Below are 23,368 nucleotides of genomic sequence, written 5' to 3' on the forward strand. Positions count from 1 at the left end.
TCTTATAGGTAGAACGACGTGACTTGTTGGAACAAAACAGATCATGTGACTCCGGACATTTTCTGGTTAATGAATCTCATTAAGCAGGACCTCAAGCATTAACACAGGCATGATTACAATGCAGGTATGTAGCCCACTGATAACCATTTAACCCACGAGGCACATTCTGCTGCTTTAACTATGAGGTGGTGGTCAACCAAACAGTGCTGGTTTCTGTTTCCAAAGACGTAATAACCAACTTATCACCGGGTGGAAGTCAATAATAATTATGCCGTGATGACTCATAAACAAAATGACACGTCTGCACCTTAATGTGATTGAAACTGGAGCAACAACAGACCTAGGTTACGCAATTTTAAAGTGATTTATTCAGGCGTGTAAACATCTTAATGGAGTGGAGTACGCTGCCTCCACGTGTGTTTCCTCAATGGACACAACCAACCAGCCATTACGCAACACCTCGTGGAACTACTCATACTGTGTGTGTATGCAGCTTAATCGCATCTTCGGCGTATTGAGTGAATGTAAACAAGGTAATGTTTCTCTGTAAGTTGTTCTACAGGACCTATGAGCTTCTCCTCCATTCTGTTGTTGCTTCTGCATTTGAAAGGTCACCACCAGATGGGTCAAAGGTGAATTCTCTCAAAGTTTAAGCACGACAGTGGCAAAGTGGAGAATTATAGCAGCACAACAGTGATTTCACCTCTAATCCTGTGCGATGTGATAATAGCAGTCTGTTCTGTTTGAGGAGATGAACGCGGTGAATCAGGATCAAACACGACGAGAACTAAACGTCCCTGGCTTTAACGACTACCTTTCCTCCGCTGTCTTAAACTGTGGCATAATCCTGCTAAATGCACTTCACATATCAAGACACAGTGACCTCATGCTGAAACTACTCCAGCGACACAAGCGTTCATCCGAGCGCCGGCTTCCTCCCCGTAGGATGAAACCTCTATTAAGGTGGCGCCAAAGTTAATACAGCCTTCATTTAAAAAAAGTAGATTGTTAGATTGTCGCGATGTGGAGATGAAAGGGGGAGCTGTGCGGTCGGTTAGCCCAGGCTGAGAGGGAGGGAGGGAGGGAGGGAGGGAGGGAGGGAGGGAGGGAGGGAGGGAGAGCTCCCTGTTCAGCTCGGGAGGACAAAGTGGAGATGGAAAGATAGGAATCAATCTAGTGGGAGACCTTCTCACAGCCTCACTGGCTATTATTGGTTCCTTGTGCTGCATAAAAAGGTGGATCACAGACAGAGAGGAGTAAAGTAGGTCAAACTCAGCACGCAGAGCGAAGGTTAGACCTCATGCCAGCTCTTCCTCGAACCCATCTGTCTTTCTTTCGCTCTGCCCGGGCTCAGATCTCCCTGCCCGTCTGTCTTCCCCCTCTCTCTCTCCCTCTGCCTGTCTACCTCCTGCCGTTTGATCTCGCCCGGGAGTGACCGAACAATCTTTAGTGAGCCATGTGAGGGGAGGAGAGGGAGTCCCGCTCCGAGCTGACGATACCCCTGCCGAGCCTGAAGCCGCTCACATCTGGCTTGGATTGGTGTGGCCTGCTTGGCACAGCGCTGTGACATCCTATACGCCAGATGTGTCCGTTCATGTCATGAGCTCTAACGTAAACGCTGAGGCACAAACCATCCAACAGTTTTACATTTATTACTGCGCCCATCTTAAAGCAAGGATCTGAGATATACACTATAAAAGAAACTCTTACTGGAACTTGGAGTGAAAACAGCTGATGTTTGATGATAAGATGGAACCGATAGAATTAATGTGACAGAAAATCAGATCTGACTGCTTAACACTGTTAAGAGACAAAACCATTTACATACTTAACATAGAAGTTTGCTTGTGTGCCGAAAGACACAACTTCAGATTTTGACTGCAGTGCAAACAAACATGGCAACCATCTTTTGGTTGTCTTGGTACAAACTTTGATTCATCTTGCAAAAGCTCAAAAAGAAAACACTCTGAACACGTGTGTGTACGTGTCTGCGAAAGGTAAGAGCGAGTATGTTAGGGACTTAACATGTTAAGTTTGGCAAAATTGTTGACTTAGAAGATCTAACAAACGAAGGCTTTGGCGGATTAATTTAACACTGACTGAAGTCGGATTGGACAAATGAAAAGGAAGAGACGGAGCACAAGAGAGCAACAGACAAAAACACGGAGCAATAACAAAGAAAAGAACACACGAGGGGAAAGATTGATATTACTTGCAGCCTGCAGGCTTTGATGTGGAGGAGAGAGAGAAACTGAGTCCTTTAGGAGGAGACGAGACTCTCCCACGGTCTGAGCGTCCAGCAGCACCAGACAGACGCACGCTGCAGCCAAATTCAGCAAAGCAGAGTCTGCATGTATGTAAGAGTGCACACACACACACATACACACATGCTGCTCTGAAACACAAGCACACTCTCTCTGTTTCACACACACACACACACACACACACACACACACACACACAAACAGAAGCACAAACAAGCACACCTGAAGATAACAAGCGTCTGCCTGAGCTGTCAGGCCAAACTGAATGTCGGGGGCGGGGCTGCACTTCTACAAATCCATTTTCTAACTGACCTGATGACCTGAGTGCAAGAATGAAGGTTCAGTCTGTGTTTGTGTCAAGGCTTTTTGTTTGTCTGGTGAGTGAGATGAAGTGTGGAGAAACACACATTTCACGCTCGCAAATTATAACACGCGTGTCTGAGCGTGTACGATCTATGCGTGTGTATTGAGGACACGTGTGTGAAGCGGCCAGACGGGTCAGGAGAGGAAGAGCGATCCAACATCCTCGCTCGACAACATCCGGAAGCAATTTCAGCTAATTACCAGTTCGAATTGCTCAATAGTTCAAAAAGGCCGATCGTCCTCTATGCTCTCCTTTCAAACACTGCGTCCCTTATTCTTCCTCCTCTAAACACACATTCACCTCACATCCACAGTTCTGATCCTCTGTCCCATCCAGAAGTGTCCAGTTTCAGTTCTAAACTCTGTCCTCAGTATGACTCAAGCCTGTTCCCTCCCGTAAGAAGATTATACTTTATAATAATAGTATAATGTGTTAGATTTAATGCAGTCTTCTCATTCTGCTTAAAATATGCAGTATTTATTATCAATGCCTATATAATGCTCCAATGACCTTTGACCTAAATCAATGAACCAATCAAATGAGGCGATGTTAACGGGATCTGAACCATCACCAACAGCATAATAATGTTTCTGTAGTCAAGGCAACCACACGAAAACCTCCTATTACAGAAGAAAAATATCACTCATCAAATCCTGTTCCTCCTTTCTCCCCGCTCTAATGGAAGTTGGAATAAAAGAAGATAAAATACCGCAAAGGCCGAAGTGACAAACTATTTAATCCTGTCTGGAACGCAAAGCCCTCTGGGAAAAGGTTTTTCCCATCATCAAACCTGCCTCTGCCGCCGCGGGAGCAGAGGGATGGGACGGCCCGCTGACCTGGACACTGTGGAGAAAGAGATGGAGGCAGGAATGGCCGGGGAGCAGGGAGAATAAATCCCGATTGCAGTGATTAATAATGGCTGAAGCTTTTATAATATTCCCAGGAGGAGAGGTTCAGTGGGAAGATAAGGAACTGGAGAAACAAGAGATGGATTCATGGGAATGGAGCCATGACCGTTCAGACGTGCTTTACTCTGACAAGAGGTTAAACAGATAAAGACAAGAAATACTGTGTAGTAGTTCAGCCTTTCTGTGTGTGTGTGTGTGTGTGTGTGTGTGTGTGTGTGTGTGTGTGTGTGTGTGTGTGTGTGTGTGTGTGTGTGTGTGTGTGTGTGTGTGTGTGTGTGTGCGCGCGCATGTGTGTATGTAAGAGAATTACAGTATGGATATGTTTCCTTACTGGGAGTCCACTATAGAAACAATAGAAATACAGAAATGTTCTAATTGTGTGTGCATGTGCGTGTGTGTGAGTGAGTGCATGAGTGTGTGTTTCATCTACATCATAGCCAACCAAAGCAATCTCAATTCGTCTTATCGAAGTCATTATCAAACAGGCTTGAAATCACTCGTTTCCTTTAACCGCAGAATTCCTAGAGGAGTCTCTGTTCCATTCACTTCTTCTTCCACAGCGAAATCAGTCACACAAACGTGACTACACACACTACTCACACACACAAAAACACACTTACACACACATGCGCACACACAAGGGCCGGCCACTGTGGGAGAACTGCTGTGTGAGAGATAAGCTCTCAGCAGCGGATAAGAATCTTAAGAGTTCTGAAATACAGTTGGCACCAGCCTCTGGCTCACTGATGTGTGTGTGTGTGTGTGTGTGTGTGTGTGTGTGTGTGTGTGAGATTGTGAAAGATAAAACCACAGAGGGTAATTACACAGAACACCCATGACTACGTGGAAGGTCTACACAAAACACACACACTCCTTAACTCCACCAGTTATTTGCATCTATTTCATGATCATCTGGGTATTTAAACTTAATACATTTGCTTATCTGCACTGCTTGGTTCTGTGGCAGTGAGTTTGCTTACACACACTCCCGGTGTCATTGTTTCTGTGTCTCGCCCGCTGTGCTGTAAATCTTCGACAGCTATTTTTGTCTGTGTTGGGAACTTTCCCCTCACAATACAGTCCAGCACAGGAACAAATATGCAGACTATTGAACACACACACACACACACACACACACACACACACACACACACACAGCCGGGCGGGAATAAAGGCCGGCAAGTCCATCAGCAGCCAGCACTCATGGGACAGAAGAATAACGTGTGTGTGTGTGTGTGTGTGTGTGTGTGTGTGTGTGTGTGTGTGTGTGTTAGAGTAAATCTTTCTATACTTTTCATCAGGTCAGACACAGAAGAATAGTCTTAAAAATAAACTAAATCTGAGCACGTTGAATGACTTTCTCCAATCTTTGTATATGAGATTAATGGAAAAGTAGCTCCCCCATGAAAACACACACACACACCAGTGTACCAAACACAACATTCCTAATGACACACAACATGTCTCATTGTGATTTGATTGAGAGCATGTAATCACACATCTGGGTGAGAATGGAGGCCAATCAGACGTTTTTCCAGACGTGGTTTTAACCCTGTTATGCCTCTCAGTAAGAGTGAGAGTGTGAGATCTTTGCAGCTCTGCGTTCCTTCTGCATGGAAAACGTCTCTCCATTCTGTCCCCTGTACATTAGGGCTTTGATTTATAGGCTTTCTGCAGATCAAATTCAGGCGACAGCTCCATACTGGCGGCTCCAACAGTCAATTGTCATTGTGAATATTTTCCACTGAGACACACACAGGGTGACCTGCGTCTGCCCCCCCCCCCCAGGTCCCACCCTTCCACCAGCTCTGCCAACCAGCCTCAGCCAGGTTCTGTCCACTCTTATCCAGAGTCAATAGAGCAGAAATAGCCCCACTTCCTACATATTCAGCGTCTCAAACTGCCCTTGACGTCACCGAGTGGAGAGAGGGGGGAACAGAACAGAATGGCTCCCCTGCGACTAACAGTTTATTTGTGCTATCCTGGGCAGCGGGCGGTGACTGGATCTGATCCTGCACAGTGAATGAGCTTAATGAGCTAATACCAGAGGGACGCGCATCACTGCCCCCCCGTGACCGCACACACACGCCAAATGGTGCGAAATGGATATAAATGCGTTGGCGACCGCACACACTCACAGACACACACACACAATGCAACGCTTTATTAAATCGGTGTTATCTGTTTGTACAAATGAGATGATGGGAAATTTTACGGATGAAAAAAATTGGAATGACGTTCTCTGTGTGGTCACTCGGGCTCCGTCTGCCAAAGTCAGCAAGCTTCAAATTCACATCCATACACACACAGACGTGCCAACCCCCGATATGCAAACATACAGGGGTTTTCCATGGCCCCATCACACACACACACACACACTCACACACACACGCTCAGTTCACCCATACTGGTTGACTTTCGCGTTAACCTCCGTTCGATCCTGCGCTGAATCACAAAGCAAATCTTCTGACTCACGATCTCGCTGACTCAAAGCCCTCCAACACGCGGAGCTGCAAGGTCGTCACAAGGTCACACGATGCCTCGATCTGTCATTCATCAGCATCGGTTTGCAGACGCAGGCAGGACGCCGGGTGGGTTGCACACACACACACACACACTTTAAGCGAGCTGTGTTTGGCAAATCGAACAACAAATGCTTGAATTCCCCGAATGAGTCATTCCCCAAATGTATAGTAACAACTTGAAATGGAATGAAATGAAGCCGACTGAAGAAAAAAAGCCAATCGCTGGCAGGCGCCGAACCTTCAACTTTCAAACTCAGCGACTTCTATCAGGGGACGCTTCCACGTCGAGTCTCACTAGTATGAGTCCTTGTGAAATATGTGATTTATGAGAAAAATATAACCCATCTTTTCCCCTCTCGTTCTAAAGGATACTTGGTGTCTCATGCACACACACACACGCACACACACATGGCGTTTCCCCTGCGACGGCGTGCAGATCCAGCGGCCTCCTCGCTCCTGGAACGTGGAGACGTTTGTACTTGCCTTTCGCCGGGGCTTTGTGTACACAGCTGGGGAGTCCATTTTAATTTTGGGCCCCGACCCTCCCTTCTTCCACCTCTGCATCTCTCTCTCTCTCTCTCTCTCTCTCTCCCTCTCTCTCTCTCTCTCTCTCTCTCTCTCTCTCTCTCCCTCTCTCTCTCTCTCTCTCTCTCTCTCCCTCGCTCCATTCCTCACCAGGAAATGTCCACCGCTCCACAAAGAAAGTCTATTCTGTCGGTCCTGTGGGGATGTGGAGTTGGGGGGGGTGGTGTGTATTTATTGCCAGATGTCTTTAGGCTCCCTCTGACATACTGAACAACCCCCCAAACACACACACACACACCAAAATGTTGCGGTTTCTGAGAAAACAAGACCCCGCGGTCGCGCTGAGAAAGAGGACAGGAGGTGAGAGCGAGCGGACAGAGGAGTTATAGATCGGAGCGAACCGGGACAAAACAGAGGACGGGAGAGATTTGTGGCGTTGTGTGGGTAAATGAGAGGAATGCGTATAGGTGAGGCAGAGGTGAGAGAAATTATGGCCCAGGAAATTGAGCAGAGAGGGACGGATGAGGGATGGGGGGAGGTCAAAGGTGAGGGTCGGGGGAAAGGTGAGGTAGGTGACAGAGAAGGTCTCAGAACCTCACAAGAGTCACAGATACCTACTCACACCGCATCTCACTTCACACACACACACACACACACACACACACACACACACACACTGAAGTCATCCTAAGATAGCAGAACCTTTACCCAAGAGAGCTGAAATAATGAATTTGAGCATGACAGGACATGGCAACATCAAAGCCTTCCAGATTTGATAACGTGTGTGTATGTTTGTGTGTCTGAGAAGGGAGTGCGTATTGATAACTGGCTGGGTCTGCAACCCGCCCATCTGCTTGGCGTCCATGTTCCTGTCCAGTCACATCCTGGACGGGGGGTCGACTCCCACGCCTGATAAAGTTTTGTCACGTCAAGGCTCTAAACTCCATTTTCTGCACAATTAGTTACGAGTTTTCTATCAAGCATGCGCACAAACTGAGCCGAGGGGAAGGTGGAGGGCGAGCGGTATAAACGTAGGGGTTGAGGGGGGAGGAGTCTTACCTCTCTCGCACTGCGGGCCAGTGAAACCATAGACGCAGGCACATCTGTTGGGCCCGATGCAGCGCCCACCGTTCTGGCAGCCGTTCTCACACACGGCTACAGGAGACAGAAGCATCACAGAGAATCACACCTTTTGCTTTATAGCTTCAACTTTCACACCATTACTTTCATCGGTGACACACACACACACACACACACACACATGTATTTATGTCTAACATATGTGAAGACTGGATTAATTTTCTACCCTATAAAAGGAACTTCCTTAAGAATTTCCCTGATCTTTCTTTTATCTTTCCTGAATACACACACACACACACGTACACACACATTCACGCCCAGGTGTGCTGACTCTGCAGCGGCTTGCACTCACGCTGGCCGCAGTGGTTGCCCGTGTACCCCTTTGGGCAGGAGCACGAGTCCTCCGCACAGCTGCCGCCATTCATGCACCTGACGTTACAGGACTGAACTGTGGGAGAGAGAGAGAGAGAGAGAGAGAGAGATAGGGAGAGAGAGGGAGAGAAAAGAAGAGGAAGAGTCAGCAGATTCCCTTTGAACGTGAACATCAGCCCCTCACATCCCCCGTTTGATCTTCTGCTAAACAACACAAGATGTGAAGAAGTTAATAAAATGAGGAAATTCGAAGATCGGCGTTTGGTTTTGAGTGGATTAGTCCTTTATTTGAAAAGTTTTAAGGTTAACAACATCTTTAAATTTCATTTCAGTCAATTGCCGGGTTAGTGCTCTTCATTAAATTACCCTCCGCACCCGTAAAACACTGCCCTTCACACACACACACACACACGCGAAGAGGCTGCTTCCACTTCACTGGAACAACACACTGGTGTTTCTGTGGAAGCTTTAGATCAACAGACAAAGTTCAAAGGCCCCCGGAGCCACAAAACCAAAGCTAATCAAGCGGACCGAGGGTACGGGAATAAGTCGGGGGAGGGCAGCTGTGTGCTACAGTCAGTCAGGAATTTGCTGAGAGCGGAGGGAGGTGGGCTGAGAGGAGGGGAGGAAGAGAGAGAGAGAGAGAGAGAGAGAGAGATGGGTGCTGGATGGAAGAGTTTAAGAGGACCAATCAGATTCATTGTTCTTGAACTTGAATCCTCTCTCTCCCTCTCCCTCTCTTTCTCTCCGTCTCCTCTCTTCCCGTCTGCACCTCTATTGGCCTAATGAGACTTTGTGCACTTTTCCAGCAGGAGGCATTCCGTCCGTCCGCTCTGATCCACCCACTCGCCCTGACTTCACACACACAAGCACACATGCTAACTATGACTGTGCCGACTCTGGATGAATGAACGCACTCTGTGATTATCCGTGCCTGCCTGCCTGCCTGCCTGGCTGGCTGGCGGCCTCACACAGGATACAATTCTTCAGTTAAATGAGTCAAATCTCAATTGCGCAAATCTTGGACGTGGAGTGTGTGTGGTTACAGTAAACGTATGACAGAGCTGTAAATCATTCCACTTCTCCAGAAACCTTGTTTTTGTGTGAATTCATTGAATCTATGAAGAATTCTCCATCTCACTGTAATGTGAGTTCACTTGGCAGACGGCGTTGTACAGATTTGGCAGAGACGACTTCTCCTTGTCTGGATTCCGTCTCCTGACAACAGTAAATAGCTCGAGACTCTGGAGTGGACGGGGTTTATAGGTTAGTGAACCGTCTCTCTCTCTCTCCACCTGGCTGTCTGTCACGTTTCACCCCGAGACGTGAGGTGAACGCCGTGCGCGTCTCCGCTGTCTTCCCTCGCTGGCGCCAACAATAGAAGCGGCGATGTGAAACGGGAAGAACGCTCAAAGTGACTGATTCGAGTTTTCTTCCCCTTGCCGTAGTGGAGAGAACGTTCCAGCTCGCTGTAATGCAGACTCCCTCAAAGCTGAGGCCAAATTGGGTGAAGTCGGTGCACTTTTCTGTAAATTCCCCCAGAAGTGTTTCTAAATAGGTCAGGGAAGTGGAGAGAGGAGGATTTTGGCTGGAGGGACATCACACGCCGCCGCATGAAAGCCTCTCTGTGCGCTTCCTTCACAGACAATGAACTCCTTGCCCTCAAGAATGGAAGACGGTGGGACGATTGGAGAGACGGAGGGACTCTTCGTGTCTTCATGTGTTTTCACTGTAACGGGAACAAGACGGGAGAGGGAGGAGGAGGAGGAGGAGGAGGAAGCAAACAAGCACATTTGGAGACAGGAGGAGATGATCTCACTGGCTAACTTCGCCGCTTTGCACCCCCTCCTCCTGGCACTTTCTCCCCCCACACAGGTGGAGGGAGATGGTTTGCCCCGGTGACCCGTGCATGGAAAGCTACACGTGCAGAGCGACAGGGCGGATGGGGCCGGGGGTGGGGGAGGCTCGTGTGTGGGTTGCATGTGCGTGAGTGTGTCTGTGTGAGTCTTCCAGACGTGAGTAAGGGGTTGGGTGGAGCTTTTTTTTTTTTTTTTTTGCTGCACCACAATGCACCTCTGTATTCTGGTAGTGTCGTCGGTGAGCCGCTCACATCTGGGTGTTTTTTACGAGGAGCTGGGAAACGCAGGAAGTCCAGGTGTGTGTGTGTGGGTATGTGTGTGTGTGTGTGATGGAAAACCGAGTCTCTTTATAGCTGTGTTTTGTCCTGATTTACAAAAAACAAAGGGAGCGGCGACAAGTCGGACACTGTTCCAGGCGGGATGAGCAGCTGGGGTGCTGTCATGAGAGGTCAAAGGTCAAATACGTCTTTCCACTCCATTCCTGCACCAATTTCCTTACCCCTCCGATCTGAGAGGACATCCGATCACACCACTTTGTCTCTTTCTGGACTCTTTCTTCCCAGAGCTCACTGCTGCTCCTCATCCTCAGCCATTGGGCGTCTGCTGTCGCACACACAGCTGTTTGTTTCTCCACATTAGACGCTCCGTGGTAATCATTTTGCGATAATGACTAGGGGAAGATGGAGGTTTTAAGAGTGACCCTACGTGAGCCTCGACACAGCTGCTCTGCCCTGAACTGTCAGTCGGTTTATTACAGCGGCACCTCTCAGCAGGAGCCACTGTGTCTGGGAACCAATCTGAGTCTCCAATGTGACTAATAATGAGCTGGAGCTTAATGATCCCAAATTGGCCTGCAAAAAAGATTGAATTTTCTATTTCTGGACGTCTAGAGGAGTCAGTCAGGCTGTGCGTGGAACATGTGCTGGTGTTGTTCACTGGCAATACTCGCAGATTCCAGGAGGAGTCATAAAAACAGATATCACAGACACCCGTGTGTGTGGACACAACAATAATGGAAGACATGTGGATTACATGTACCGCATCGCAAACATGTTGCAGATTTCTGAAGCCTCTGCATTCCACAGGCGAGAGATCCTATCTTTAACCCAAAGCAGTCAACCAAGGTGCTACAATTAGGCTCCATCACCGGGACAGAGGGGGATTAGAGTTTTCCAAAGAGATCTGAGTCTCTCAATTTGTTTCCAACTGCTCTGAATGATCCTTTTACAGTGGTGGACTCCTTTCAAAGGCGGAAAACTGGGAGTATGCGCGTTTGGGATGACAAATCTACAGACGAGAGCCTTCTCACTTTCAGCCTAAAGCCTTGGAGACGGCTTACGTTGTGAAAACAGCTTTCAACATGTCAACTTTGTTCTGATGCATTTCTCTGGGAATTCGAAAAAAACAACAATTTCTACATCCAAGTCAGGAATTGAGTGAAGACAACTTGGAAGTTTCTCACTCAGATAATTTAATAACTCCAGGAATTTAATACATCCAAAGTCTTGGACACGATAGACTTCAGTTTGGTGAAATGACGCATTGCTATGAATGTTGAAACTTTGATTACAGTCCAACGATCAAGGAGAAAACACATAATCCCACCTGCATTGGTGTCTACGAAAGCGTCTCCATACCCTTAAGCTCTCCCTCCAGTTCATCATCTGGCTTTCCCGTGCCGTCCCCCTCCCTGAGGAGCGTTACCTCACGGCTCTTGCCAAAGTCCTGGCGCTGCGGGAGATTTTCATCCGTATCCTGCCGTATTTTCACACCCTCGCAGGAACAGAGGCCGATTTTCTATACTCCGCCCTCCACCCTGTCTCCCTTCTGAGGGATCATCCTTCCCTCTGACTGGAGCAGATCCTGTTTTACACCTCTGGGTCAGACGCTTACTGAGTGTGCATGTACAGCACACATTCCTGCTTGCTCACTTGGATGTACTTAATGTATATGTGGTGTGTGTGTGTGTGTGTGTGTATGTAGCGTGTGTCTTTGTATGAAGTTGTGCGTGTGTGTGTGTGTGTGTGTGCGTGTTAGCAGGATGAAAGGAATGCGAGCATGTGTACGGAGTCTGGCAGGGCCCGGGCGTGACTGATGACTTGACTCTGGCCTACAAAACCAGAGGAGCCGAACACATTGCACGCTCCTTGATAAACACGTTGACACACACTTTACGCACTCTCAAAATGGTGCTTAAATACCATGTTTTCTGCATGCCATACACACCTTCCCTTCAGATTTAAAGCCTGCGAGCACTGGACTAACCTGACGGAGACAAACTCGATTTCACACACTCTGTACGCGTTGTAAAACTGCACTCCAAACTCCAAGTGTGCAGAGTTGGAGTGGTCTGTAATGGAGCCCAGAAGACTGAGCCGGGGTAGCCAGGCTCACTGCTGTAATCCTGACAAACTCTGTGACCTGCCAGGCTTTAGTGCAGGCCTATGCACTGCTATTACACCGGAGTACACGGCTATGCTGGCTCCCAAGAGGGAAGGGTGGGACTGTAAAGATAGAAAACAGCCGGCAATCGGACCCGTGGGAATTAAATGTCCCGAGTGAAGCAGGTAGCATCATTTTGTCAGTTTAGAGTGGTGTAAACATGGAAAAGTCACAGTTTTACAAGGCAGCTTAGTTGCTCTCTGATGTCCTTTATCGTTGCCAGCAATCTGGTTACTCTGGATGAAAGTCACAATGCCACCCTGACACTTTAAATCCACGGGATTTCCCCAAATTCTTATCTGATTGATTTGCAAATGCAGAACGGCCTTGAGGTTTGTAATCAAGAGGTTCTTCTGGTGGATCAAAGGAGGCTAGATACCAATTATCCTACTTCCATTTGAAATGTGGCTTTCATATGATACTTCCTAAGTTATGCGGTTGCGAACGGAACTCCACTTTTGCTCACCTCCCGCTCCTGCGCCACAGCTGGGGGAGAGCTGGCCGTTTGAACAGGTGCACATGTTGGGCCTGGAGCAGAAGCCATCACCGCAAGAATTCCTGCAAATGGCTGGAGAGGAGAGAGAGAGAAGAGGGAGGAGGAGGAGAGGAGAGGAGAGGAGAGGAGAGGAGAGGAGAGGAGAGGAGAGGAGAGGAGAGGAGAGGAGGAATGTCATTCTTTCACGCCTTCAGCCATAGATTGGGAATGGGGAATGTCCGTTTGTTATTGTTATCATCTCAGATCATCAGATACTTACGAACAATACACTGGTTCCCTCCGGGCAGCGTCTTCCAGCCTGGGCAGCAGTATGACTGGAAGCGAGAGCCACACACATTGGGCCTGATGGGGGTCAAAGAGAATAAAACAAACAAACTCAGTCCTCGCCCAGAATCTCCCCAAAAATAATTTATTAAAACCCTTAAACAAACACAGGCAGTTATGAGTTATTTTCCAAGCTCCCCCGTGAGCCGAGCTGCCTCTACGCTCGCTATGAAACAAAATAAACTCCATCCTCCTGCACTGATGGAGGCAGGAGGGGAGGAGAGACAGGATGTATAAAGTGCTCCTCTCTCCCAAATTCAATGTCTGGCTGTCCTGATCCACTGACTCCCCCCCCCAGGTCAGGTCTAAAGCTTGCTGTAGTGACCTTTGACCCAGTCTGACAGATGTAAGAGTCATCACAAACAATTGATTGGCCTGACAGGTTAGACACAAAGCTTCTTTCTGAGGAAATGGCTTAACCACATCTAGAGATGACTCTGGCTCTGCTCGACGCACAGACGCACACACACACACACACACACACACACACACACACACACACACACACACACACACAGGCTGAAATCTGCGGCTGACTTACGAGCCAAGAAGAGGAGTTATTCAGACTTTATCAACTTTATCCTTCACCATTATTTCGCATGAGTAATTACACACCAGGCTATAACTCACTTCATTTAAAAATAGTCATAAAATACAGAAAAGGACTTTAAAAAAGGCCGTTTAACAAGCAGCAGGGACCGTCTTGTATTCCAGCTATGTGGTCGTAGTAATGACATCCTAAGTGACCTTTCAAAGCGCATAATGAGGGGTGTGTGTGTACGGTCGCCTGTGCTGGTGGTTTGTTTGTATTTGATGATGGCGTGACTGAGAATGGAGGGACCGCAGCTCGGTAACAAAGCCTGAAACAGTTGCACATGGTAAAGTCGTTTGTCAAGGGGATCACATCTCTTTAGTCTAGACCAGTTCTGCCCCCAGTGTGTCGTTTGCCAAACGAGCAGCAGGTCCCACCGCTCGTCAACACTTTCATATATAGATGTCAGATACAAAGTTGTGAATTCATCAATTTCTTCTTACAAAAGCAATGTTTAACCAAAAGAATGTCTATGCGGAGTCAAACATGGGCGGCTAGGAGCCCAAAACCAAAGTAGGAAATGAAGCGGGAACGTCTCAAGTTCCTCTTCCGTGAAACAGATGACCTCCACCTCATCCTCACCGCTGGCATTCATCGAACTACAGTAGATTATGTGATTGTAAATTGATTCATTCAAGCATGTAAACATCTTGAGTGGAGCTAAGAACGCCAACTCCACATGTCACGCATAATCGGAAAGCGCCGGAATCCTATTAATTCCGTCCATGCATGCGGCTTAAACGCATTTCTGCCTTAATCACAGTGCGGATAAATAATGGGGAGTATTGACTGAGTGTAAACAGGGTGAGCGACCCCAGGACGTCCCCGGGGACATGACAGACCAGGTTTGGATTTCTGATTGATGGCCAGCCGGGCACACGTCCAAACATATTACCAGATGGCATGGGTGGTGGGGGACAGAGAGAGAGAGACAGACACAGAGAGAGACAGGCACAGAGAGAGACGTGCAAACAGGTGGCCAAGGCAGGAGGTAGAAGAAGTCGTAAGACAATGAGGGACAAGTTGATTTTAGGACTTTGGGACAGAATGAGCGAAATGTTGGTTGGTTTTTCGAATGCAGGTGTGATGAGCGAGAGGGGAACAGCAGCTCAAAGGAGGGAAGACAGGACGGTGGGAAAGGAACAGGGGGATCAGTGGGAGGGAAAGCAAAACAAGTTATGTTGAGAAGAGGAAGGAGGAGGAGGAGGAGGAGGAGTGGGAGCGGAAACAAGAGAAACAGATATGGAAACGGAGGAGAGAGCAACATAAGCAAGGACGGGCCAGACCCTTAGTGGGGGTCGTATATCTGGGGCAAACATACAGTACAGATCCGGCGGGACTGAAGGAGGGGAGGAGGGATCCAAAGAGAGAGAGAGAGAGAGGGAGAGAGAGAGCTTAACATTCCAACGTTTAATGTGTGAGGGAAAACAACGTTTTTCCATGATCTATTTCTCTACAAAGGATGGAACATTTTCCACCGTTACAGACCTGAGGGTGTCAATATATGAAGGATTAGGGGTCTGACCCTGAGGTGCTTAGGTTTGTTATCCTTTCTCTCTCTCTCTCTCTCTCTCTCTCTCTCTCTCTCTCTCTCTCTCTCCCTCTATAGCCCAGGTCAAAGCTTAGTCTCCTATCAGACACGGGAGGGCTTAGAGGGAGAACTGAAGTAAAACAGAACGAAAAAGCAGGCCCAGTTTAAGCCCCAGGGGGTTTTCCTCAATATTGAACTATCCTACTGTTCTCAGGGCTCAATCTAAAGGAGATTAACTCTTGTGTGACCGGGCTGAGCGGCCTTTGAAGCCGTCTCCTGGCCCGTGTCCCGCTCATTAAGGGCCATTAATAGTAATAATGGCTGCCACTTCATTCAAGGGGAAATAGGGCAAGAAAAAGTCTGGACTGAACTACAGTAGAAGGGCAGGAGCAATTTCACAGACGACCATGATGAAGTACCGTGTGACAGACGTTTGTAGCTCTTTTGAGTTTTTCGTCGTAAAAGCGAGCAAAGTTAGAAAGCGCAAAATCGACATGTTATGAGCTCGTGGCCCCCGGGGCTGCACTTCGCATGCAGGAATCCGGGGTCAGAGGTGAAAGCAGTTCAGACCAGCAGGCCTCCGCTGACCTACACGCAAGGGGCAGCACTGGTCAGGCATGGAAAACGACTACAGACGGTCCGCTTCCATAAAGACGGACAACAGAAGTTCACAGTTGCTGAGGGATTGCAGAGTCGGACCATCTGCTGGGGCCGCTGCTACGCTGCTGCCCCCCCCCCCACAGCAACACCTGGACCTGTAGCTCACCTACCACATACACAGCCAATGATGAAGGAATGTAGAGGGAATATTGTCTTTTTTTTAATGACCATTCTAGCATTCATTCCAGCCTAAATGTCATCATTCCATATCTTTTACTTTCTCCTCTCGCATGATTTGTGACAAACTGTGTCGTTGGTCATCTGTTGGGTTCACATGTGGCGTTAAGCAGAGATAAATCAAACACGTAAGTAAGATAACACGTGTGTCAAATCTGCCGAGTCAAGTGACGGCTAAATCGTCTCCAACGCTGAGACAATAAACAGAAACCACATTATTTACACACCGCATACCTATCGGCAGCCCCAGATAATCCCGGCGTTACCGCTTAGTCCATAAGCCGTGTGTATGCATAAAATGCCGACAAATAATTGAAATGGAACCTATCACATAAAACAGAAAAGGAAATTGGCCACGCTTGACTGGTTCCTAATATGCATTCTTCTGGCGCTTTACTGCGAGCCTCCCTTTTCTTCCCTCTGTCTGCAAATGCTCCGATAGGCCTGAAGTTTTCAGACAAAGGAATTCTTTTTATTTTCTTTTAAATTAGGCGTGTGCCAGGGCAGCGTCTCTCGGGACGGCACACAGAGGCCGTGTGGCGGTATTGACATTATCCTGGAAGGGACCGAAGTGGCAGTGAGTTTAATTCTCTGCTTTCCGGCTGACCGTCTGCCAAGTTAGCGTCTCTCCTCTGCAGAGCCGAATGAAAGCAGGGAAGAGAAGAGAAGAGCCCGGCTGGATTCCTTTACTCAAACATATATGAGATCTTAGGAAGACTAAATAACTCAGCGTTTGGTTTGGTAAGGATTTGAGTGCAAGAAATCAAAAGTAGTGTCTTTGGCCTCACACTTTCCCCTTCACTCCGTCTGCAAACCAGACAGTCAATCACCCAACCGGCTAAGCAAACCAGGCGGCCAGCCAGTCAGTGTGAGGGTCTGATCAGATACCACCCTTGAGTGGGCCGATGCCAAGCTACAGAGCGCTCAGTGAGCCAATAAATCAGAGTCAGTCAGCTTCAGGCCGAGCGCTCCCAGAGACAGACCAGGGGAGATGGAGCTCCAGCCAGCAAATAAACACCGCTCCCCTGCCCAAGGCCGCCGTAATGACCATCATTAAAGCAGCCTCCCTCCATCACCCTCGCTGAGTATCTGAGAAACACATACTGGGTTACTGACAGTCTACAGAGAGCCTGGCTTCAGTTTGCATATCTTACACTTTACGGGTTTAAAAGAAACAAACAATGGGACCAGGCTGGGAACATCCTCTCCACACCTACAACACACGGGGAGCTTCTTTTTATCAGGGTTCCTCATCACTGATCTGACCCCAGGGCTACAGTTTCCTCCCCGGAGGTGGTCAGATGAAAGGCGCTCGCTCACACAGATGACTAACTTCACCCAAAGCTCCCAAAGAGCTGCGATAGTTTTCAGCCAACAATGATCAAACGGTAACTGAAAATAAATTCAACATATTAGACCTGTTAGCTTTGGCCCGCCTGCCGCAGCATTGGGAGCCGCTTTCAGTCTCAGGATAATTGAAATGACAGTTACCAGGCAACGCCTAGAAATCCAATAAAAATAATCAAAAAGATGTCAGGCATTAGTCAAATATGTCATTTTGTGGTACTAATGCTGAGCTTCAGCCGAGCGGGCAAACATAATGTGTTATGCTTAACACAGCCTGAGTTCAAAAGAGCCTTTGTGTGATCTCATCACCTATTTACTCCGGTACACAAACGCATCGTTGCCATTTCATTCCTGCACAGTAGTGTTTCCAGAACTTAACAATGTAATGGAAAAAGTCTGCAGGCTTTTCTTACTTGTTCTCATGAAACCGCACAGGCTTTGATGCGAATAATGTGCGATTGTGCAAACTCCGCTAGTTTCATCACCTTCTCCTGGCCACTGGATGTGGTCACTCATCTGGCCCCTCGCTGTCTATCAGGAGGGACGGTGGAGCTGAATTACTGTATAGTGTTACATGGTTTTAATGTCGTATTATGCATTTCCCATCTTGGCGGCGGTGCCAGGCGGCATGTTTATGGTCCACAAAGCCCCTGACATGTGTCAAACATAAGAGGCCTGTTGTTTTGTCTCGGAGCACATGACAGCAGGAGTGGAGGTGAGCTCAGTCTTTGGTTTCAATGATCTCCTTCATAGTCTGTCTGGTTCTCCTAAACGCTGGGGAGGACCATTATCTTTATTTAGCGGGTCGGACTGCCTGCCTCATTAGCTTCCATGACTGACAAGACAGACAAATCTATTTCTATTACGCAGTAGGAGCTGTCACTGAACATGTTGGTAGAGAAAACACCACCGCTCTGACCTTGGACCTTGTTTTTCTACATCTGTCACTGTCTCCACTCACGACTTTCTCTCTGTCCAATCTTTCTACGCTCTTTTCCCTTCAAACCTTTTTGTATTTCTGTCCTCTCTCTGTCCTTGCGCCTTCTGTTGTTTTGTCACCTACAGCAGTGAAACAAACGCCTCTTTTCATACAACCCCCCCTCTTACACCACCCGGTGCTACGAATACCTCATTTCCTGTTGCTGGCCACTGGGGGAACTATAAGCTGGGACAGATTGGAGTGTGATTGGAATAACTGATGCCGACGTTCAAACTGGCCACACAACACATCCATTGTTTTTCGGAAAAAGCAGCTTCACATACAGTTAAGGCTCTTTGCTACTTTGGCATATACACTGTATGACACCCGTGTTTGTGGTTTCCAGGTCAGAAAGTGAGAAGGCCTGACAGGCAGAGAGGGGATGGGATGGAGGTGGAGGTTGTGGGGGGGAGGGGAGTGAGTGGGTGAGATGCAGCTGGTGAGAGGTGATGTGATCTCTGTGATTCGTTTTGCTGGATATTCCCCTCAGAGGGTAAACTCAAATAAACAGCACCTTTCAAAACACACACACACACACACACACACACACACACACACACACACACACACACACATGCATACATTTCCCCCCCACGGGTTGCCTCAGCTTAGAACAGCAGGGCGGGCAACCTCCCCACAGCAGCCCTGAACTACTTTCTCCAACTCAACTAATACACTCTGGGGGAATCTGGGTCATGCTTTTCACTCATCATCCCCTCATTAGATGTATGGACTTGAGGCTTTTTTTTTCTTCCCTTTCCCATGAAAATGTCAAGTTGCTGTAAGTACGCTGGGAGTTTTCACTGCGAGCCTGTTAACGTCGAACATGTGCTGTTTTTGAGAAAACAATGTGGTAGTATTCAGCGGCATAATTTGGTATAAGGCGAGCTTTGGCCTTAACCCAGAAAGCACAGCAGTTGAAGGAGAGATGCCAGGAAAGCAGAGAGGGGAAAGCCATTTATGTTTTAAACATTCTCCAGATAGAGTCGTAAAGATAGCGAGCTGTGTACCAAAACTCTGACTTCACACACTTCAGCACACTTGATATGAATGGAGTGTATATAAAGAGTGTACAATTATATATTGTTTGCTTAGTGCTCCTGATTCAGTATTTATAATTTTAATAACAGTCATCAACAAAGTAGATGGATACACATACAGACTGACAAACACACACACACTCATCCCTACCCTCTTAGTGTCTCCTGGCCTCGGCGTCGAAGCCTCTGCACCTCTCGTTGGTCCACGGCGCCTGTGAAGCGGCTAGCCTGGTACTGTCCGGCCCCGGCCGCGGTTCCAGTCCCGGTCCCGGTCCCGGTCTCTCCACACGCCACGTTCACCGCCGCAAGACACACCGCCGCCCATTTCAGGAGCACCTGAACCAGATTCCCCGATCCCATTGGTCCGTCTGGCTATCCCTCCAAACGTTATCACCTCCCGGTTACCGCTCACTGTCTGACTCTCTGTTCACCGTATGAACCCAGGGTGAGCAGAGGGATCTAGACCTGGATCCAGACCAAGTCCTGGTGTGCACTCCAGATTAGGGGCTAGACAGGAGGGGGAGAAGGAAAGGAGATGAAAGCTTGGAAACACATGGTGTATGGAGAAGCTTGCTAGGGAAATCAAAGCTGTTTGTCAGCATGCTTAATGGGCCAAATTGATGTTAGCCATTGACACGGGCCCGTCCCTACAGAAAATTGAAAGTGATCGGTGGTATTGTCCTACGAGTTCTCTGTGCAATTCTCATGTCAAGTGGTTTCAGTGGAAGAATCCCACGGTTGGATTTTTTTGTTTGCAACATGGTTCGTGGTTGTGAGAAAAGAGAAAACACGTGACAGAGCGGAGAGTAGAGAAGAGCCGTCAGGGAAATGGAAAGAGGCGCATAAATGCTGAATTCCAGTGATCTGTTTTTGCGATACTGGAATTAAAAACAGTCTCAGAGTTTCATCAATCCCACTGTAACAATGTGGGAGTGAAGAGACACGAGCATGTGTTGATCCCTCACAGTTATTACTCATTACAAGTTATTAGAAAGAACCAAAGATAATTTTTTGACAGGAAATACACACAACTAGCTCCTGTATTTTTCCAGAAATGTCTTCCAAATAGTTCAAGTGACAAGTCCTGTGCCTGGGGGGCGCTAGAGAGGCAGAGCAGAGTGCATAGAGGGGCAGAGGTGAGGTAATGCTGGTCAGGCAACTCAAAACTCTGCATCACACATACTCTCAACAGCACTTACACAAGTGGGGGGGCTTTCAAATGTTTAGAGCAATGGAATGACAAAATTATTATTCATTACGAGGTTTAGCAGAGTTTCTAAATTAAATTATTTAGCAATTACTAACCCTGCACGTAGGCTGCAGTCGGACCAGCGTGTCCTTAACTGCATTAAGATGTATTACATTGAAAAACACTCCTGGAGTTTATTTTCTCTTCTCTGGCTCGTTATAGGCCACAGGTTTAGGATCGGACCGTGGGCCCCTGGTGACATATGAACTCAGCAGAGCCAGAGGCCTCTAGTCCAGCCAGAGGAGGCCGCGGTCCAAGCTGAGGTTTGGGAACAGCAGAGGGAACACTGCACTGTGCCCCACTGGACCAGATTAGATCTAATGGGAGTTGAGAGAAGTGTGCTCTCTCTCTCACTCTTTCTCACTCTCTAGCTAAGTCATGCAGACACACACAAAATAGCAAAAAGGAGGAGATGGATATGAACTAATGCCAATGTAATCATGTGCCATTAACCCACATTTCATGGTTTTGAAGCATAAATTCTGAACTGGACGCACAACATTTAGTGTGTGTGTGTGTGTCTGCAGTGAGAGAAATGGATGAGATGAGGGCGGGATCAATGCTGAACAAAAGAAATACTTGATCAATCATCACACCGATCAGTCGAGTCTGCTGTCACAATAATAACACCTTCACCTGAGTCATCATCTAAGCAATGGATCACAAAAATGTGCTTAAAACACACTTTATCTCTCTATTTTTACACATTTAGATTGATCTAAGCAAAAAAGCAGAAACCCAACTTTGGAATAAATTCAAAAGTTAAAGCTACAAACCGTAAAATAAATCACCTTTAAAGTCAAAGTGTACTTCTGCCGCCGTGTTACAGCCCCATAAAGGAAATATACGCTGATGTTTGCCTGTGGCTCCATTTGTTACCCACGAACAGTGTGAGACTCACACTGTGAGTCAGTCGTGGAAACGGGGAGAAGAAATTGTATTTTCCACAATATAGCGGGAGATAAAAGAGCTCCCGCATGTCACCGCAACTTTATGAATGGAGGAGAAGCGCTACATCAGCTCCTGCTCACTGAAAGCGGAACCCGGAGGAAACTCGATCTGCTTTAGTGCTTTTTATTCCACTTTCTATGCCAGGAGCCGTTTATCCCTCAGTATGAAAATCCAACAAGGAGGCGGACAATCAAAATTGTAAAACGTGACAAGTCGACATTGGAAAGTTCCGCGCGTACGCACACTTATTATCGACTTTAATCCACCATATACCCGCATTCATTCTGTGATCTGACCCTGATTATACTCCCGCAAAACGCGCACAAAGCGATAATCCCCCCGTGAAACATCGGATTACTGCAACAATAGTCACACAATCACAACAATTGATACATTGATAGCTCTCAAATGCACAATACCTTGCAGCAATTGGAGTGTCTCGGCGTCGAGGAGCCCTGGGTCTTTTAAAATTTGAGACAGGATATGTGCCCCCAGAATGGAATATTGAACTATGGGCTGGTGAGAAAAAGAGGAAAAGTTAGGGAATTGCCCTGTTTCAGAGGGGAGGGGACACAGAAGGAGAGAGAGAGACAGAGAGGAAGAGAGAAAGAGAGAGAGAGAGAGAGAGAGAGAGAGAGAAGAGGGGGGGGTTAGTAACGGACTGCAGGACAAACCCACATTCCTCAAGTCTCTCAGAGTTGTTGTAACAGGGGCCAAGCGGCTCAACCTTCACTGGAGGCTTCTTCACCATCATCATCACCACCCCTGCAGAAATCACTCCTCCAGGCAGCTCCAGGGCGATGAGATAACAGCCTCCAGCCAGAGTAAATGATCTTTGCAGATTGTAAACAAGCATTTGCATTGACATCAGAGCGTGAAGAAATTAAGACAACAGTGACTACAGGCAGAACAATAGGAAGCTAACATGACTCATCAGAAGGTAAAGAGGTCATGCTGGGTTCGGTTTTGGACTGTGATTGAGGGTTCCTTCGTGCTTTTGTGTCTTAGTTAATTCCCAAATATCCCAGCAGCTCATTCCTTTCATCTGCACCAGTTTGTAAAGTAGTGTTAAGAGTGTGTTACTGTTTGTCAGCGTGACTAGTTTAGATAGTCCTGCTATTTACTGCCTCTGCACCCACTGGAGCTTGTGATTGACACATCCTTGTGCTTTGTTGCCACAAGTGCTGATAGGAAGTTAGCATTGAGCGAGAGGCCATCTGGGTGGTATATTGGTGCGGACAGCTGAGCACATCTCAGGTGCTGCTGCCCACTGCACCCATTTCGCAACAATGGTCCTGCGAGGCTCTAAAGGAGGAGCATTTAGATAACAGACAGCAGCAACAAGGTCATTTTCAAGATAAAGTTAATATAATATGCCAGAATTTGCATGATGTTAACTGGATTTTGGTTTGACAAAATGTAATGATTCACCTACTACAGCGTCTGTGTTGGCCTTCTAATGGACCCTGTGCAGTTCTGTCGACAATGCAAAGATAGCAGTGATGCACAACAGAATAAAATCTAAATGTATCTTGTGATTTCCCATGGCAACACCTTGTAAAGTCGATTTTTCCTTACATAGACTTTATGTGTCTGCCACATTCACTCAGCTGCTTTACTTTATGGGTGACATCACTAAAGCAGCTGATGTGAGAAGGCACCAGGAAGTTATTATGGCATTGC

The 23,368-nt window shown here is 47.5% G+C and overlaps 1 protein-coding gene across 1 annotated transcript in view; it reads right to left on the reverse strand.

Moving 5' to 3' along the window:
* Window positions 1–22,195, reverse strand: part of fbn3 (fibrillin 3) — a 51,629-nt gene extending 29,434 nt beyond the window's left edge. Inside the window, exons 1-6 of the mRNA XM_076153271.1 lie at window positions 22,105–22,195; window positions 19,637–19,992; window positions 13,095–13,177; window positions 12,806–12,907; window positions 8,019–8,114; window positions 7,646–7,741 (exon numbers count right to left, since the gene is read on the reverse strand). Of these exons, the coding sequence (XP_076009386.1) occupies window positions 7,646–7,741; window positions 8,019–8,114; window positions 12,806–12,907; window positions 13,095–13,177; window positions 19,637–19,845 (586 nt within the window). The 5' untranslated portion in view covers window positions 19,846–19,992; window positions 22,105–22,195. The remainder of the gene's footprint in view (window positions 1–7,645; window positions 7,742–8,018; window positions 8,115–12,805; window positions 12,908–13,094; window positions 13,178–19,636; window positions 19,993–22,104) is intronic.
* Between the last annotated feature and the right edge of the window lie 1,173 nt (window positions 22,196–23,368).

This window comes from Genypterus blacodes, unplaced genomic scaffold (assembly GCF_046128005.1).
Source record: "Genypterus blacodes isolate CSIRO-AG114 ecotype Tasmania unplaced genomic scaffold, CSIRO-AGI_Gbla_v1 ptg000058l_1, whole genome shotgun sequence".
Taxonomy (NCBI): domain Eukaryota; kingdom Metazoa; phylum Chordata; class Actinopteri; order Ophidiiformes; family Ophidiidae; genus Genypterus; species Genypterus blacodes.